Source organism: Cryptomeria japonica, chromosome 6, assembly GCF_030272615.1.
Source record: "Cryptomeria japonica chromosome 6, Sugi_1.0, whole genome shotgun sequence".
NCBI classification, from domain to species: Eukaryota; Viridiplantae; Streptophyta; class Pinopsida; order Cupressales; family Cupressaceae; genus Cryptomeria; species Cryptomeria japonica.
Genome location: NC_081410.1, coordinates 73,321,880 through 73,340,693, shown reverse-complemented (window position 1 = coordinate 73,340,693; position 18,814 = coordinate 73,321,880). Strand labels below are relative to the sequence as shown.

The window sequence follows — 18,814 nt, the reverse complement described above, 5'->3', positions numbered from 1 at the left end:
TACCGGTTGTCTAACCTGAAGATGTGTACCATAGGAAGGAGAATATGTTTTAAAATCAGTACATGTCTCAAAAAACAAATTGTCTTAGAAGGGATGTATCCATACTAGAGAAGACATCTCTGAAAGACAAACGATGTCCTCCGATGCCTTCATAGATATATCTTACTGTAATGCATAAGCAAAAAAGCAGAAAAGTAAACAAAATACTCTAAGCAGAAGGTCAAAACATCCCACTGTTATTTCTGTCACCCAAACAGAGAAATTAGCATATATGCTGCACAAACGAACAACTTCTTCTGAGAATACACACCCTTGTTGAAATAGGTTATTTTTATCTTATTGTCATCTCCAAAAATCATGTTTCTGAAGCAGCAGTTACAAGCGCAACCATGAAAACATAAACTAATATTGTAATTAAAAGGATGAAAAGAACATTTAAAAGTCATGAACATATAATTATATTGGCTTCCTACAAAACTTGCAAGAACAATTTAAATATGCCATACCTTCCTAGATAAGAAAGATAATTTGTGCAATCTCAACAAATGGTATTGCTTTCCCTTGAATCCATAAGCAGCCCACCCAAAAACAAAACCGGATTTTATGATTGTGTGTGATAATATATATTATAAATGTTCAGAACAATGGAAATGATAATTTATGCTTTGGAAGATGTCAAATGAAAATTAAGTTAATTGTGATTTCAACTACTTATTTGCCTTAATATTATTTATAAAGGTAAAAGCTGAAGGGAAATATTTAGGTTAGCCAGGCCAGACATCAATATGGTGTATGTGATCCACCCTATGCAAGCATCAACAAGAAGATTATTTGTTTTGAAGTGAACAATCCTACCCCCGTCAGGGTTCGAACATGCGAACTGTATTATCAAGTATAGATGCCTTTACCACAAGACCAACTGAAGCTGTACAAAACAAAAGTGCAGCAAGCCATATATCTTGAGGATAAAACAACCAAAACAAATTATTTTCAACCAGTACTTATGCTAGAACAACAGCTAACTTAAAGTGTCTTGGGAAACAAATTCCATGAGATACAGTGAGCAAAATAGTCTTCAATTGTAGTGTCACTAAAAGCATGCTCTGATTCTAACACTCTTCTAGAGACCATAAAGACCACCATATTTGACCAAAATCTAGATTGAGAAGCTTACCTCTTGGATGTAACGAACTATTGCTTTGCAACCTTCAATTGCTAGTTGCATTACACTTTCAAATATGTCCAGTGGAAGCTTTGCATCCATCTGTGTCAAAAATGTGTAGTAGCAAGAAGATCAGTTTTTATAATAATACAAGCCATATGAAAAAGAATTGTTTATAAAATATTCCTTTGGATCTAATAAGCTGATAAGCATTGTCCCAACAAATGATGAATCTAATCTCATAAACAGTTGGTAAATTTCCCTAAATACTAAGATTCCTTTTCTGTGTGTAATTATATTTTAATAATTTTAAAAAAAGGACAATGCTTAGTGCCAGGTATCTTCACAAAGCTTAATGATGAGAAGAAATAATGGCATTCATAATAGATTATCTTTATGCAGGACCCCGATATTTCAACCATGTTTTCTCTAACATATTACAAACAGCTTACATCTGTGTTATTTTCTGACCTTAAAGAAAAGATGGAGAGTTAGAATACATTTAGATGATGAAAATGCACAGAAGGTGAAAGCCCATGGGCATGAGAGGCAAGGTAAGGTTGCCGAAGGATATTCAGGTAGGAGGGGATACCAAACCCGGTGAGAATAGGGTTAACTAAAGGGGGAAGTCGTTCATCTTTAAGATCCAAATTGGCACCAGTGCTCAAATGAGCATAGGCTACAAGTCCTGTATAAGTTGTGTAAGGGTTAATCTTACCTTTTGAATCATCAACCAAAGCATTTCCCATGACGTGACTTAAATTCAGCTCTTGTCGTGTGGAGTTACATTAAGTAAAGGACTTCTTGTCGTTGACAGCCATGTGGGTGGTTGAATATGTTACTCTCCTTCAGATTTTCGCTTCATTATTGGTTGTCGATTTGCCTTCTGTGTGAAAGGATTTGTTCTTTTCTTCAGCTTGTTATATACTTTCATTTTGGTACCTATTGTGAGGTATTCACACATCGCCCCATTGCAAATGGGGACCTGTTGATGTGTTTTTTATGCACATGCGAACACAGAATAAAATACCTAAAGGTACCTTATCCTCTCTTGAATAAAGCTCCCGAATGCTGAAGATATCACAGAAGGAACAATCGGAGAAGCTTCAAGGTTCCTGTTATGTAGGATCTCTACTCGTGGATAAGCTCTTTGTGGTATGATGTGATTTTGCTGGAATCACAAGGGGACTTACACTCGATGACCTGAACGTCTGATTTGCTGAAATCACAAGATTTCACTGTCCTAGATTTTGAAAAAAAAAGAAAAAGGATGAGGGCAAGGAAAGGATCTAATTCTGACACTAAGAATGTAGGAGCAATGAATAACCTTTGGTGAAATTCTAACTAAGTCTTGTTTTGACATCCCAGGACCATCTCCATAAGATTAGTGCGATCTTCAGAGGAAAGCTTTATGATGTTCAGATCATCGCTACAAGCATAGACACCATCAGGCTGATGCATATCAGTGAAGAAGCGACAATTGAAGTTAAGCTTAAGCTGAATGATTCCAATTGACTACACAAGGCAAGTCTGCACTCAACAAATTGCTAGTAGTATGGATATACAAATTTCACCATCAATCAAACACATTTCTTCCACTCATCTAATAACATGAAATCAAATCTGAGAAGTATAAAGACCATGCAAATTGTTGAATCGACCCAAAGATTTCACCATTTCTTCAATTAAGTTTTACAAGTCTTTTACAACAACATCTTGGCAACAATCTTTGCCTTCTCTTGCTATTCTACTCTGATTGCTATTCTATCAACTGACTATTCACTATTAGCTAACTATTCACCTTCTAACTACTGACTAACTATTAGCCTTTACAAATGAGGAGCCAGGGCTTATATAGCGCCCTCAATACAATTCAATGGCTCAAATCAATTTGAGATCAATGGCCAAGATTTTACAATGAAAACCCTAATTAGGGTTAGTTACAACAAACTTAATTCTGACCAATGAAATAATTGCTTTATTTGGACACATGTCTTCTCTGGAATATTCGACCAATGGATAGTCGGGGTAGGTACATCGAAGTTAGTGCCATCTTTGATGAGTCAGGTACATTGAATCTGGACGTGCTGAAGTGGACCAACCCGACTGGAGGAGTGATGACTGGGATGCCACCTTGTCTTTCCTTCAAATGTTGGACTGGAAGAGGTCGTCCTTGATGAGGCTGGGCTGGAGAAGGTCGTCCTTGTTGATGCTGGGCTAGAGAAGGTCGTCCTTGTCCTGGCCTGGTCTTCTTTCATCTACCAAAACAAACCAAAAGATGATTAAGGACACATGATAAATTCATTTCAACATAGCATTTTCAACTTAAATCGTCAACAAAAAGATATTAACATGAAACTTGCCCAAGATTTTCTCCAGGAACAGACCCTATAAGAATTTCGCCCTGGACCCTTTGGAAGGGTCAGGAGCGAAATTCCAACTTTAGCTCAAAATTCACATTTTTGAAGGTCAAACATCTTTCCAAGGCATTCCAAATAGCTTTTCTCACCCTAGTCCAGGCCTGACTTAGCACAAAATTTGGAGAAAAGGATGGTTTTAGTGTTTTTTTCTCTGGACCCTTTGGAAGGGTCAGGAGCGAATTTCTTTGTTTGTAGCTTATTTTTCATCATTCCAACTTCAATCCACCTCACAAGGCTAGGAAATAGTTCTCTTCTTTCACCCAATCCAAGTTTGATTTGATTTTGTAAAGCAAAATAGGAGTTTTTAGGATTTTCGCCCTGGACCCCTTGGAAGGGTCAGGAGCGATTTTCCTCCTCTGGCCTAGAATCATCACTTTTGGAGGCAAACATCAACTCAAAGGCAATCTCAAGGGCATGTTTTACCTTGGTCTAGGCATAGCTTAGCATAAATTTGAAAGGAATAAGTAGATTTTAGGATTTTCGCTCTGGACCCTTTGGAAGGGTCAAGAGCGAAAATCTTGTTTTAGGGCTATTTTGCCATCCTTTCAACTTCAAATCTTCTCCAAGGCATAGAACATCTTGTCTCACTCCTCTCTAGGGTATAAAAACCAAAATCTTGTCTTGATTTGCAAAGAAAAAGGGGAATCTTAGAAATTTCGCTCTGGAACCTTTGGAAGGGTCAGGAGCGAAATTTTCATTAGGCTTCAAAATTTGCATTCTTGGCAACCAAAATCCACTCTAAGGCAATCCAAATGCCTTCTCACACCCTTGTCCAAGCTTGGCTTTGCTCAAATTTTGGAAAAAAGATGGTTTTAAGGATTTTCGCTCTGGACCCTTTGGAAGGGTCAGGAGCGAAAATCACTTCTAGGCTCAATTCCTTCATCTTTCATGGTTTCTGGCAACTTAAAGTCACTCTCAGGGGCAATTTCTCCTTGAATTTACCTTAGCCCACACTTGATCTAGCAAAAAATTGATAGCAAAGAGAGGTTTTGAGAAAATTCGCTCTGGACCCTTTGGAAGGTCAGGAGTGAAAATCTCATTCTTGACCCAAAATCATCATTCTTTCAACTTGAAACTTCTTTGCAAGGTAGAATCTCATCCTTCATTGCCCTAGGAACAAGGTTTCATGTCCAAGAAAGGTTAAAAAGTAGGCTTATAAGGAATTTCGCTTTGGACCCTTTGGAAGGGTCAGGAGCGAAATTTCCTTTCCTGGCTAAAATCCTTCATTTTCACAACTTCCAAACACTCTCAAAGGCAAGATCATGTCCATTTCCCCTTTCAACATGCTTTGGACATCACAATTTGGTCAAATAGGGAAGGAAATGAGGTCTAGGAGGATTTTCACTCTGGACCCTTTGGAAGGGTCAGGAGCGAAATTCACTTTGGACCCTTTGGAAGGGTCAGGAGCGAAATTTGACATTTTGGACTCTCCGTCAGGATCATTTTATGGAATATAACATTTAAGTATAAGAAATAAGATGTCACTTATACTTTAAGTTATATTCCATATATACTTTCAGGATGTTTGAGAGTGGTTTCGGACCTCCAGGAGTTATATTGCAAAATCTAGTTTTTGGAGGATTCTTCAGTTTTCCAGACTTAGTCAAATTTCAGGATCAGGACATTCCAAACTTAACCAAATTTCAGGATCAGGGCATTCCAGACTTAGCCAAATTTCAGGGCATTTGAAGATCAAGATGACATTCCAGACTTCATCACTCACCAACTCGACCTAACTCAGACCTTCAAGGATGATACTCACTCACCAAGCAAGACACAATTAGCAACAAGAGCAAAACTAAGCCCTAAGGAAGACTCTCAAAGAAACCCTAATTCTGGGGCCCTGTGGACTCACCCTGGCTCAAGCAAAGCCTGTAATCCAACGATCCCCTCGACAGCACTCATCCTGCAAAGGCTAACAGACAAAACCCTAAAAGACCTAGAAAACAAACCCTAGAAAGAAAAAAGCAGGGGTCCCCATTTGCAATGGGGCGATGTGTGAATACGTCACAACAGGACCCCTCCCCACTTTTTGCTTTCTAGGTTGTCTTAGGGTCTTGGCTATTAATCTTTGCATTTAGGGGATAGAGTTTCTCAAGTAGCTAGAGGGTCATTAAGTCAGGTTGGTCTCCTTAGGGTGGAGTGAAGGCAGTCGGTTGTGAGCATGAAAGTAGATCTAAGACTCCTTTGTATCATGCCTAGGTTTCTTGTATTTCTAGTGGCAACAATAAACCTTGGTTGAATGAATTGTGTCCTCCTTGAGTTTCACGTAGACCCCTATACCTTGCTAAGGTCCTAGAGAGAACTTTTTCATGTCCTTGCTAAGGTCCTAGAGCGAACTTTTCCATGTCCTTGCCAAGGTCTTGGAGTGAATTTTCAGGCATGTACCTTCCTAAGGTCCCAGAGCGAATTTTGAAGTCATGTACCTTGCCAAGGTCCTATAGCGAACTTTCCCATGTCCTTCGAAAGGTCCTAGAGCGAATTTTGAGTGTTGTCCTTCGAAAGGTCCTAGAGCGAATTTTGAGTTGTGAACCTTCCAAAGGACCAAGAGCGAAATTTTTATCAAGACATGTACCTCACAAAGGTCATAGAACGAATGTCCTTGGAGAGGTCATAGAGCAAACTTTTTCATGTCCTTGCTAAGGACATGGAGTGAATTTCTTACCTTGGACCTTGTCCTTGCTAAGGACATGGAGCGAACTTTTTCATGAAGATCATGTCCTTTCTAAGGACATAGAGCGAAATTTTTATCAAGATCATGTCCTTCCAAAGGACATGGAGCGAAATTCTTTAGAAAGGTCCTAAGGCGAATGTTGAATTGATGTCCTTGGAGAGGTCCTAGAGCGAAAATTTCACCAAGGTCATGTCCTTCCAAAGGTCCTAGAGAGAATTTCTAGACATGTCCCTGCTAAGGTCATAGAGCGAACTTTACGATGTACCTTGCAAAGGTCCAAGAGAGAATTCATCAAAGACAAGCTTTTGGCGCCAAAATAGTATTCAAAATTCGAATTGCTAAAAGGAAGACCTCTAATGTGTTAAGTCAGCCAGCATTAAGGAAAGAAGCAATTTATTTTTTTGTTTTTATTAAACTAGGTCGGCCTAAAACTCCAAAAGCCATGACTCTATCCTAATTCGCATATATAAGGAAGGGTCAAAATATTCATTTTAACCACCAATTCAAACATATTCTTCTCTCCAAGTGTGAATTTGAGAGCAGACTTAGCAAATTTTATCAATACATGAGCGAATTTCATCAAAACATAAGCGAATTACTACAGCACAAAGGCGAAATTGTACATTGAAGGTGCAGACCTGATGATCCAGGAAGATAAATTTGAGCATTAAAGATACAGGTCTGATGTTTTAGGAAGGCAAATTCATTATATAGCAAGAGGAACCGAATGTACCCAGCTGGGAGACATATCAACTAGTGGACTTCATCATTAGACAGCCCAGATTTGCCCTAGGACATTAAGTTTACCTTCCAGACAGTGAATTCAGTTATCAAAAGGAGCAATCATGTCCCCTCCTTGATCATTATATATATAAAACCTAAATGAAATGAATATTATTAATATAATATTTATTAATGAAAGATTAATTGAAATTATTAGATATTTGTTTATTTATTAAACATTATTATTTAATAATATTCTGAAAATATTCAAATAAGAATAAAGCAATATTATTATAAATATTAGAAATTGAGATAATGAATCAGATTATCATCCGTAAAGAAGTCGGATATGTTAGATAACCAGTAATCTCTATATGGTCAATAATTGATCCCATGCGCCTTGTATGGCATGAATAGTCTTGAAGTTGTGGAGTCTATGCAAGCAATCAAACAAGATAGATCGACTAAGAGAAAGAGAAGGCATCGAAATAACTTCAGCGACATGGAAACTCCATAAAACAAATGGAGATTATCCCAATCTTAAGCAGCGATTTGTAATATTAATGATGAATTTCATTGATAGGGCCAAGCGATGACTAGTAAGTAGTAACAACATGAGCAGAGATTATATTTATCAAAAGGAGATAGATATTTCTTTATTGACTGCTAGGATATGTCGACCCAACCAAACGTACAGTCTAAGACCAAGTTATGTGGAGCGATTCATCTACAGTCCCAAAGTGTTAAGAGACCAGTAGTAATCGATAAGGGAAGTAAGAGATGAGTTAACATTGATTAGTTGATAATACAAAGATTGGCATCTAAAATAATGGGTGTATACTATTGGGTGGCTGCAATAATAAATAAGGATGTGATTGGTTAACTTCTGATAATAACTATCAAGACAATAATCAAACATCAGTAATGATTACAAAACATATCGATATCATTAGGTAAAGTAATAAACCGATATTTTAAGGAATGATGCGATATCCAATGTTTAATAAAGGAGATACAATTAGCGGCAGTCAGCATACACTGGAAAGGTATAGATTAATTACCAAAGGCTACATCGATAGTCATAATAGCAAGGAAGTGGTGTGATTAGTAATTAACAAACATAAGACATGTCCTATTTGGAAAGAGATTCATAATCCCAAAGGCTATGCCCCTTCGATGGGGAGGAAGATATAAAAAGATAGGACAAATCATCAAAGGAGGGGGAGAAAATGGAAAAGAGGAAGCGTGAAGGAAGAGAAGCTGCGGAATGTGGACTGCATACAAATAAGCGATTAACTTCCACACAAGGGTGTATATGTGTGTGGACTTGTGTACCACACACACACATATATATTAATATGGATTCTGTCGTATGTGAGATAGTATACCAATCTCTTGGGCAGATTTATAGAAGTATAATAATATTGTCTCATGGGTATGTAACAATAAATATATGTATGTATGCAGCATATTTGTAAGTACTTAGGAACAATAATAGTAATTGAGGAATATGTAGATGTAGACATAAAACATAGATGATAATGAAATATAAAATGTTATATGAAGAACAATAATTTCACTATGTGATGGAGGCTATTGGGAGAAAAGTCCCTTAGCCTAATTCAGGGATTATGACAATCCCTGGTAGGCAGTATATACTGAGTATTCATATGCATATATGTTATGGCTTGGGTGTCAAAGCTCACCCAAGAAGAGACGGATCTGGCCGGTCCTCTTTGGTAGACTTGGATGATAAGATGTATCATCCAAGGCAAGGAAGTGATCATATATGATGATCTTCCTTGGTAGGCTTGGATGTAAGATGTTACATCCAATACAGGAATCGAATTATCCATCGATTTCTTAGTATGGCTTGGAACCAAAATGGGTTCCAAGAAGGCGAGCATTACAACCGCCTAAGGACATGTCCCAGTACTGCACTCGTATCCTTTTTATTAAATAAGAATTGAGATTAGTTTTAATTAAGTAATTGAAATTTAATTGCAAATTAGATTAGTTATATATATATTTGTTGCGTTCTAACAGTCTGTTTTGCTAGACAGTGATCTCTAACTAGTAGGGACATTACAAATCTCCCCTATAGAAACACATATCAGACGTGCAACATATAGAATAAGAGATCAAGTCAAAATGGGAGTGTGTGAAGGTTATATATCATGTGAGATTAATGCCCATTTGTTTGTTGTGCAGGAGGCAAGGAATGAGATCAAAAGGATCGGGTTGGAGGAAGATTGGAGTATGGATCTCAAGGAGAAAATTTCAACACCAAGAACAAGATACAAGGAGGACCTCTTTAAGAAGCTTCATCAACATCAAGAACACCTTGTTGGCATTTTGATGACGTTGTGATTGTCATTGATGGACACACACTTGCTTTGTGAACACTTTCTTAATGTATGAGTTATGCTCAACCAGTAATTGTTCCAACCGGTATTATGTATTATAGTCTTTAGACTATCGGTGTTTTGCAGAAGATGTTTACCGGTCACAAATTGACTGAAGACCCAAAACGGTATGAAGACCTCAAGCGGTTCGAGGATCTCGAGTGGTACAAAGGAACAAAGCGATAGTTAACATTTTTCCAGTCTTCATTTTTGAAAATCAGTAGTCGGTAAAATTGTATGAACTGGTATTACTCTGTGATGAGTTACCAACCAATATTTCTGTGATGAGTTATCATCCACCGACACTTTGGCGGTGATTTTGTGTCGTGTTACCAAATGTGTCTAGATGCACTGAACCTAGGAACTTGTAATTTAATCCTAGTGGACCGACATGAAATCAGACTCCTTTATAAGGACATCATGTCTAGGGTTTTAAATGATGATGAGGGTTTTTGTATGTGCGATCATAGAAGAGAAGATTAGGTCTGTGTGAAGAGTAAGAGTGTGTAATGTCCCCTTTTCTAGGTGACATGAGATGAGAAGGGGTTGACCTACCATTCGAGTTCCCGTAGGTCAATGACATGGTTAGGGGACTCATTCTGAGGGTCATGGAGCTTTGCAGGGGCTCTGTGAGCCATTTTGGACCATCAGACGACAGTTCCTATTTTTTAGGGAGAACTGGCAGTTGACTGAATAACCACCTGGGGGACCAAGGAGTAGAGCAGGATCCTTTTGAGCAGTTACAGGTGTTTGGAGAGAGGTTCCTACTTTTTAGGGCGATTCCCTACTTTTTAGGAGGTTGTGGCAGTTTCCATATTTGAGGTTCCACGGGACCATACCATGGTTTCAGTTTCAAGAAGATTGGGTGTGTTTCCTAGTTTCTAGGAGTATTCCTAGATTTTAGGGATGGGACTGCTAGTTGGCCCATCTTGTCCAGCATCAGTCACAGACAGGTGGCGAAGTCAGATTCATGTTTGGTTGGCTATTTTGGGCTATTATTGGATCTATGGAAATATTTTAATATATTTAAATATTTCCTAAGTTAGTGAATAAATAAATTAAAATAAGGCTATGTATATAGCCATTTCGAAGTAATAAGGGGTTTTTGGCTTCATCTGGTTTGATATGCCTATGTGTTATAGCTCGTTGAAAAGGTCTTGAACTTTGCTACATGATTCTCACCTCCCAGAGTCTTTTTGGATGCTTGAAACTACTTATTCACAATAAAGTGATATTTTTCTATAGTTTGATGCCATAATTGGGAAAGTGTCACTTTAATTATAAAGCGCAAGCTTTATTATTCTTTAGGGTTCGACTTGCAAAGGGAAAGGAGTTATAAGGAGATGAAAACCTAATTGATAGCATCTTTGATCATTTTGAAACTTGCGAATTTGGGAATTGCTCTGGAAGAGTGATTTTGGTTTGGGACACAAACATCCCAGGTCTGAGCTTGCTGGGACGTAGCCTCAGCAGGAGTTGACAGTGGATTTATCTAAGATTGCACAAAGATTGTCAGAGGTAGAAGACACATCTTCTTGTTCTGAAGATTCAGCGTGCATATTGGGGGTTTCAATAGGGCGGCTGGTCTATTTCAGTTGGCATGTGATTTGCAGCAGCTTCCACGCCTCCTTTGCAACCACGCCTTGTTTGTATGTTGGCTTGAAGGGTTGTATTCAGCTTATTTGGTCTTCCTTGTCCGTTGCCAGTAATATTCCTCCATCTGGCATCAATCCAGATTGATAACAGCTCCAAATAAATGTATGGATTGTTGAATACTAAACTAGGTTATTTGCCTGGTATGATTTGCAGTATTTTCAAATTGCTTAAGTGTTCTTACATATGAACATTGTTTACTGTTTTATTTCATAGTTGTTGCTATTTATCAATTACTTTACTTATAACATCAAAACCCAAAAAGAAACAATCCCTTTCTGCAACTTCTGTCTATTCTATAAGATCACCGGAAAATTATAAAATATAGTATGTTTAATTAAGAATTTACAGCAGCAACAACAAAAGGATCCATTTGGGATCTTTCAGAGTGTGGAGATATTGAAGACTTAAGTAATGCAGAAATGCATTAGCAGTGAGCTATCAAGGATCTAACCAAGCATATTGTGCTAGTATCTAGATCACTCACTTGTTGATTACTCACATCTTCGACAAGTCTGAAACCCTTAACTAGGTAGGCCTGGCAAAGCCTTTGTAAATCCTCTAACAAGGTGGTTCACAACTGTGAATCTGAAATCCTCTCACAAGGTAGTCTTTAACAAGACTTATCTCCTAACAGAGATCTAGATTCCTAACAGGATTTGTTCTAGTGAAGAACATTGTACGACCTTAACCGGTTTGGTTTCTATTCTGTAGATAGTTACTTGTGAGTTTCTTCTCACCGTGGTTTTTCCCATTTGGGTTTCCACGTCAAACATTTTGTGTTATGGTGATTGTGCTCTTGTGGGTGAATGCTTTGTTTGCTATTTGGTTTGCATTTATCTTAACCGGTTTATTAGTGAATCTGTTGTACCAGTTATCTGCTAAATTGTTTAAGAGTTTGTTTACAACAATTTTTGGTATACTAATTCACCCCCCCCTCTTAGTATTCATCACACCTCAAGTGCATGAAGAAGACTCAAAGTACTAGTTATCTGCTAAATTGTTTAAGATTTTGTTTACAGCAATTTTTGGTATACTAATTCACCCCCCCCTCTTAGTATTCATCACACCTCAAGTGCATGAAGAAGACTCAAAGTACCAATTATCTGCTAAATTGTTTAAGATTTTGTTTACAGCAATTTTTGGTATACTAATTCACCCCCCCCCTCTTAGTATTCATCACACCTCAAGTGCATGAAGAAGACTCAAAGTGCTACTAGGTTGAAAATATTCAAATATTCAACAGCTGCAAGCAATAGAGTGGGATATCTTCAAGGTTCTCATTCTATCATATTGACATAGAGAGATCATAATATGGCAAAGGAGAGATCATACAATCATCATAAGGCAGGATATACAAGCAAGGATAGAAGGAATGACTTGACAATGTGGTGCAGGAGCACCTTCACAATTTTGGCTTGTTTGATCCTGATGGGATCAAGAATTGAATAAAGGACTATTGTAAGAGTCCAATTGTGTGTTTTAGGTTTCATTATAGTTTAAGTTTATCTTAGAGTTGGTTAGATAGTTTTTCTCAAGTTTTATTTCCAGTTTTGGCCCATAGTGCCTTGTAAGCCAAAAATGGCATTATAGTGCAAATATGCTCAAAACCTTGTAACAAGCCTAGAAAGGAATTGGAGTAGGTGTATTTATTTATTTTAAACCATCTCAAATGATTAGGTGGAAGATATTTGTCTTATAGGTCAAAAATGCACTAAGAGTAAAAAATTGCCAATGTTGTCAAGCAATATTTTGACAAAAAGTGAGAAAAGTTGTAAAATCACTCCACAAGGTAGTTATGGACGCCATAAGGGTTGAAATGGTTTGAATGTGCCTATATAAGGACACTTCAAACATTGTAAATAGGTTGGCTTGGTATTAACAAGAAGAAGTTAATGAAATATGACTGTTTTTCATGCTTTTTGAGCAAAAATTGTTCTAACAGTCTGTACAGAGCACTATTTCCGTACTGTTCTTTCATGGGAGTTTGTGTCATAGTTATATGAAAGTTTTTCATTCTGTGTTAGGGTTTTTACTGTGTTTTGGTTTATCAAAAAAAATCTTTTAGTTTTTGCCTGCTCGCTGCCCTGTCAAGGGTTTGAAGCTCTAAAATGTCACCACTTGACTAATCCAGGTCTGGGATCCCACATAATGGATTTAGTCAAGTTGGAAATCATGTATATACTGTACATATGCTCTATTGTGTCCCAAAAGTGTGGTTGGAAAAAGAACTTGAGCGAATACTAGGCAAGTATTGGTTATTTGGCTAGTAGCATGAACAAAAACTCAAGATTTGCACCCAAAAGTAATTTGGAGTGAACAAATGAATGAGGCAGAGGTCTGGACATGTGACCAAGGGTGTGAAGCATCATCTTGATGTGTTAAAATGGCTTGTTCCATTTAATCTTTCTCACTTTGTAAACAAAACAGTGAGTTCACTGTTTTTTCTGAATTTTGTTGTAAATTTGCTTATGGAATGCTTCAAAAGCATCATCCAAGCCTTGTAACTGAGAAGGCATTGTAATGGGAGATAAATCTATGTTTGAAGACCTCATTGAGGTGTTTGTCCAACTCAAAACTCTTCTTTTTGTAGGTCCCAAAGTATAATGTTTGTTGACTGGTAAAGGGGCAGTGATTTGACTGTCATAGTGACAGTTTTACTGATTTTTGAATTGATTGCCAAGTGTTTGGCATAATGCTGGTCCAACAAAGGCAGGGGAAGCTCTAATTTGCTATGGCAGAGGTCTCCAAGCAGTATGGGAGGATGAAACAAGTTTGATGGAGAGAATCTATGGTGGAAGCACCCAAACCCTCATGAAACCCTATGTTTAAGCCTAAAATGGTGGACAATCATTAAACCACTTTGAAGGAGTCCAAAACCAAACAAATCTCTTTGCTTAGACCTAATACACACTAACCAAATCATCCTCCATGGTCAAGAAGCCCACCGTTGGGCAGGGTAAGCAAAAAAGTGCCAATTAGGCCTCCACGACCTAGTAGCCCTGTTGGTTGCATAACACACAAATGACAGTTTTGGTCAAATGCTCAAACCCGATTGTAAGGAGGAGTTGGGTGCTTGTGAAACCTTAGGAGAACAATCCTAAACAGTGGGATAACCCGATTGTAAGGAGGAGTTGGGTGCTTGTGAAACCTTAGGAGAACAATCCTAAACAGTGGGATAAGTGTCAATTGAACCTTGGATAGTGCATAACCTCAATTGGAGATTTGGATCTTTTTGTTGGTGCATTTGAGCAAGCCAAAGGCTATGAGTCTAAAACTAAGTTTGACTATCAAAGCTTGAACAAAACTTTGCTGCCCCCACATGTCCATGTTGGAGTCTCCTAGATTCTCTCTGAAACAGTGTGTTAAGTGCCAAAAAGAGCAGGGGTTGAGAATGAGTAGTTGGGTGGAGTGAGTAATTTGAGTAGATTTGAGCATGGGTATGAGCCAACACCCAAAGGGAAGTTTGTTAGGCAAGTGAACCATGAAGTACTTGGCACTATAACCACAAGACTGATTGTGTAAACACATACAACAGACTAAACAAATGTTTGGGGAAACAAATTGAACTACTTGAGCAAATTGGCCTTTTGAGCACTTTCCTAGCAATCTCCCTATCACAATGACAAGTACTTCCTATCACCACTATGCAGGATCATGAGGAGACTTCATCAGCAAACACAAGAACATCAAGGAAGAGAAGATCTCAAAGTGTTTGAAGGCTCTCACCACATCATGGAAGCATGAGGATATTACAGACTATAAAGAAAGATCATTTAACTACCTCGAGGCCATGGTACATAAAGGAAGGGCACTAGAACATGATGGAAGGATGTTTTGCAATCTTGAATTCCCTTCGGGAATTCAAGAATCGAAGTCAGTACGATAAAGAGTTGCATTCAACCAAGTGCATCATCCACTCAAAGTGCATCATGAGAAGGAGAAAATCAACCCAAGTCGTCACAGGACCTACATTGAGCACAATTGAAGAAGTAGATAGTTTCAAAAGAGTTAATCAAAGTTTGCTTCTCATCATCATCATCACATTGAGCAGCTGGATAATGTTAAAAGTATCAAGAAATATTCCTTCATGATGATCTATCCAGTCTACAAAAGTGCAAGTTAAAGGTGGCGTCCTAGTCATCATCCCAGTCACTATCTCTACCAATCGAAGAAGTTCCACATCAACACGTCTAAGTTCAATGAAACAAGCTCACCCATGGATGCACAAACTCCGATGTACATACCCTTGACATCTATTGGTCCACGCTCATTGAATGTAATTTTTCCCATTGGCTAAGGAGAGTTTGTTATAACAAACCCTAATTAGGGTTTCATTGTAAAATCTTGGCCATTGGTGGAGATTCAATCCTGGCCATTCATTGTAAATGAGCTCTCTATAAAATTTCAAGCTCTTCATTTGTAAAGGTTAATAGTTGGTTAATAGTTAATAGTGCTAGAATAGTGAATAGAATAGAATAAAAGATAGCTTAGAAGAATAGCGAAATTAGAATATAAGTTAGAGTAGGAGAAGACAAAGATTGTTGCCAAATTTTGTTGTAAAGAACAATTGATTTCATTGAAGTTATGGTGAATTTGATTTGTTATTTGAACAACTCGCATGTTCTTTGCTTCTCAATTTGCTTTCATGTTTATTAGATTGAGTGGAGGAATTTGTTGAATGTATTTGTGTGGAATCCATTTAGTCCATACCACTAACCTCTTGCTGATTGTAAGTGCACCTTGTGTGGTCAACTGGAATGATATGAGCTTAACTTCGAATCGTTCTACACTCATTGCTTATGCATTAACTTGAATGGTGATCAATGTTTGATGGTATTGATTCGAACACCTTTGGAATCCCCTTAGAAGATTGCACCTAGCTTGTGTCAAATTGTTCAAGTTGATGGTGAGACCTCGCTCGGTAGGGTTCCATATAGTCATTCATCCATCTTCTTACATTCTAGGCCTTAGAATAGACTCAACCCTTTCCTTTTGCCCTTTTTTCAAACTCTAGCTAGTTTAGGATCAAAAGCATCGCAACATTGAAATATCAGATGATCTAAGTTCTAGCGAATCAAGCATTCAAGCATTCGAATGTAAGTCCCCTTGTGATTCCAGCATAATCACATCAAACCAACAGAGCTTATCCACACGTAGTAACCCTACATTCATGAACCTTGGAGTCTTCTCAAGTGATCCTTAAGCTAATCTTCAGCATTTGAGAGATTTTGTTCAAGAGAGGATTAGATACTCTTGGGTATTTTATTTTGTGTTCGCATGTCCATAAAAAACACATCAACAGTACCCTTTGATTTGTTTAACCTCTTGACTTTATTTGTAATGTCCTTTCCATGCCTTAGCTTCCCTGAGAAGTTTATCCAGAACAGTTGAGCCACTATTGAGTGGTCTAATCCTGATGTTATTGCAACAAGTTTAATAAACATTCAAAAATCTCAGAAACTGACCTTCCTGAGTTATGAGAAGCTCACATGATAGCTTTGTGCAATGGAAGGCAAACTGAGATGATGAATAGAAGTCATAGGAGATATAACAAGTGACTGAATATTGAGTGGATTTCTATGTCACTATCAATAAAAGTGACCTCTAAACTCTTAAATTGAGAATCTTCAAATCAAGAAGTATATGCTAACATGCTGTGCTACTTGTAAGATGATAGTTAGTAGAGTGAAGGAATTGTTGAACAAATTAGTAAATATACATGCTGCAAATAAAATGCATCTCACATAGACTCAAGAATTTATGCTTACTATGCTACTTGTAATTCAAACGATAGTTGTTAGAGTGGGTGAATCATTGAACAAATCAAGAAACATACATGCTGTAAATAAAATGAATCCCATAGACTCGATAATTTATCCTACAAACTCCCCAAAGATACAAAACCATAATAAGTGGTAGTGACAAAACATCATACTACTTTTATTAAGAATAACAATTTAGCAAGCACAAAAGGATGCTTACATGCAAGCTGCCCTCGCAATACAATTGTCTCAACCTTTTTCAACACACCTATGAACATTTGGACCTTCATTCCTTGCTCTATACAATATCTCGAACGATTTATAAACCAATACAAGCCCCTCTTTATATATTTCTAGTGACAACATTATTCTCCAAAAAAATCTATATTCATCAAAAGCTAAACGGACACCTATTTGGTGTGGATATTGAGTTATGGCACATGTACAAGCAGTGAACACAGCCACAAATGCAATGAATTCTCTTTGTTCTCTTGCTTTGTAACCATGTTCAACATTTATTCTTGCACTTAGTTTTGTAACCATGTTCAACATTTATTCTTGAACAAAGGAATGAAGGTTAAGGTCATCGGTTGGCATGGGCATTGGAGAAGGGGCACACAGCGTGTGTCCAACTCGGGGTACGGTGTACACTCGGGAGTATCCTGCCAGGGTTGTGTTTATTTCATGCCGTGAAGGCATGTGAGGTTCTGTGTAAGAACCTATCCTACTGGAGTGCATGCTTGTCGTACAAGAGCCTAGACCTGTGACTATTCCTTTGAATTATAGATAATATAGTTGGTTTTGTGTAAGAACTGGTTTCCTCTATGGGGTGTCGTAGCCATAAAGGACCCAAGGCCACTAGAATCTTCTTGGAGTGAGAATGACTATTCCAAGTACTCAAGATTAAGACAAGTATTGGAAAACCTTGATGCTATAAGATATTGATAATGCTTTATATATGATTTGCCAATATTATGGTTAAATTAAGTGGTTATGTTATTCTATTTATTGTGTTGTTAATTTACTTTGTAATTATTATCATTTACATTTAATTTAATGATATTTACCTTTAATTAATGAACTTCACATTAAAATTTAATCCATTAATTCCGCTGCAAATAATTAATTAAGTCTTGGAAAAAGTGTCATTACATTCATTGAAGGAGGTGAAGGAAGGAACTATCACTACTCTTTTTGATACTCCTAGGTACAATCCATTCAAGGTATGAGGAGTCTTATAGGGGCAGCAAATTACCATCTTAGTGGATAGTGGGGCAACTCGAAATTTCATAGATGCAGCCTTAGTGGCCAATAGGGTTCTACACAGAGGGCTTTGAGGGCTTCAATGTAGTAGTAGCAGATGCCTTCACCATGACTTGTACTACACAAGTTCCTCAATTGAGCATTGAATTAGGTAACTATACTATCACCGCTGACTTCTATGTAGTAGACATTGTAGATGCTAATGCTTTTTTGGGTGTCTAGTACTTGCACTCATTAGGGAAGTATTCTAAGAACTTCCATACAATGGAATTGAAATTCAAAGTTGATGGAAAAAAGGTGGCCCTATGAGGTATGTCGAGTGGTGCAACCAAGATCACAAAGGCTGAGGATGGAGAGTATTTTCGGACATGGTGATGTTGCTTAGGCAGCCCAATGTTTGATTTCTTCTAAAACCCCTTCTAATGGTGATGAGTAGTATAATGTGCATATTCAATCTGTGCTAAATAAGCATAATGTGGTTTTTCGGTGACATTCCTCCTTAGAGACCTCTTGATAGGGGTTTTGAGCTATGATTGAATTTGAGAGCTCTAAACCCATATTAATACTCATAATTAGCACCCAAAGAGATTCAAAGAAGAGATTGATAAAATGATTAAGGAGTAATTGGATATTGGATACATCAGGCCTAGCTTGAGTCTCTTTGCTTCTTTAATTGTCCCAATGAAGAAGAAAAATGGGACTATGTGAATGTGTAGTGATTATCGAGCCCTTAATAAAAAGACCATCAA

At 37.6% G+C, this 18,814-nt stretch overlaps 1 protein-coding gene across 4 annotated transcripts in view; it reads right to left on the bottom strand.

Moving 5' to 3' along the window:
• The window catches only part of LOC131064192 (exosome complex component RRP41 homolog), a 215,563-nt gene that overhangs the window by 23,273 nt on the left and 173,476 nt on the right, over nucleotides 1–18,814 (bottom strand). For 3 of the 4 annotated variants that reach the window (XM_057998240.2, XM_057998241.2, XM_057998243.2), the window contains one exon: nucleotides 1,175–1,264. In XM_057998240.2, the coding sequence (XP_057854223.1) occupies nucleotides 1,175–1,264 (90 nt within the window). Of the gene's footprint in view, nucleotides 1–562; nucleotides 926–1,174; nucleotides 1,265–18,814 lie in introns of those variants that run through there. The other variant, XM_057998242.2, reaches the window with a different exon arrangement.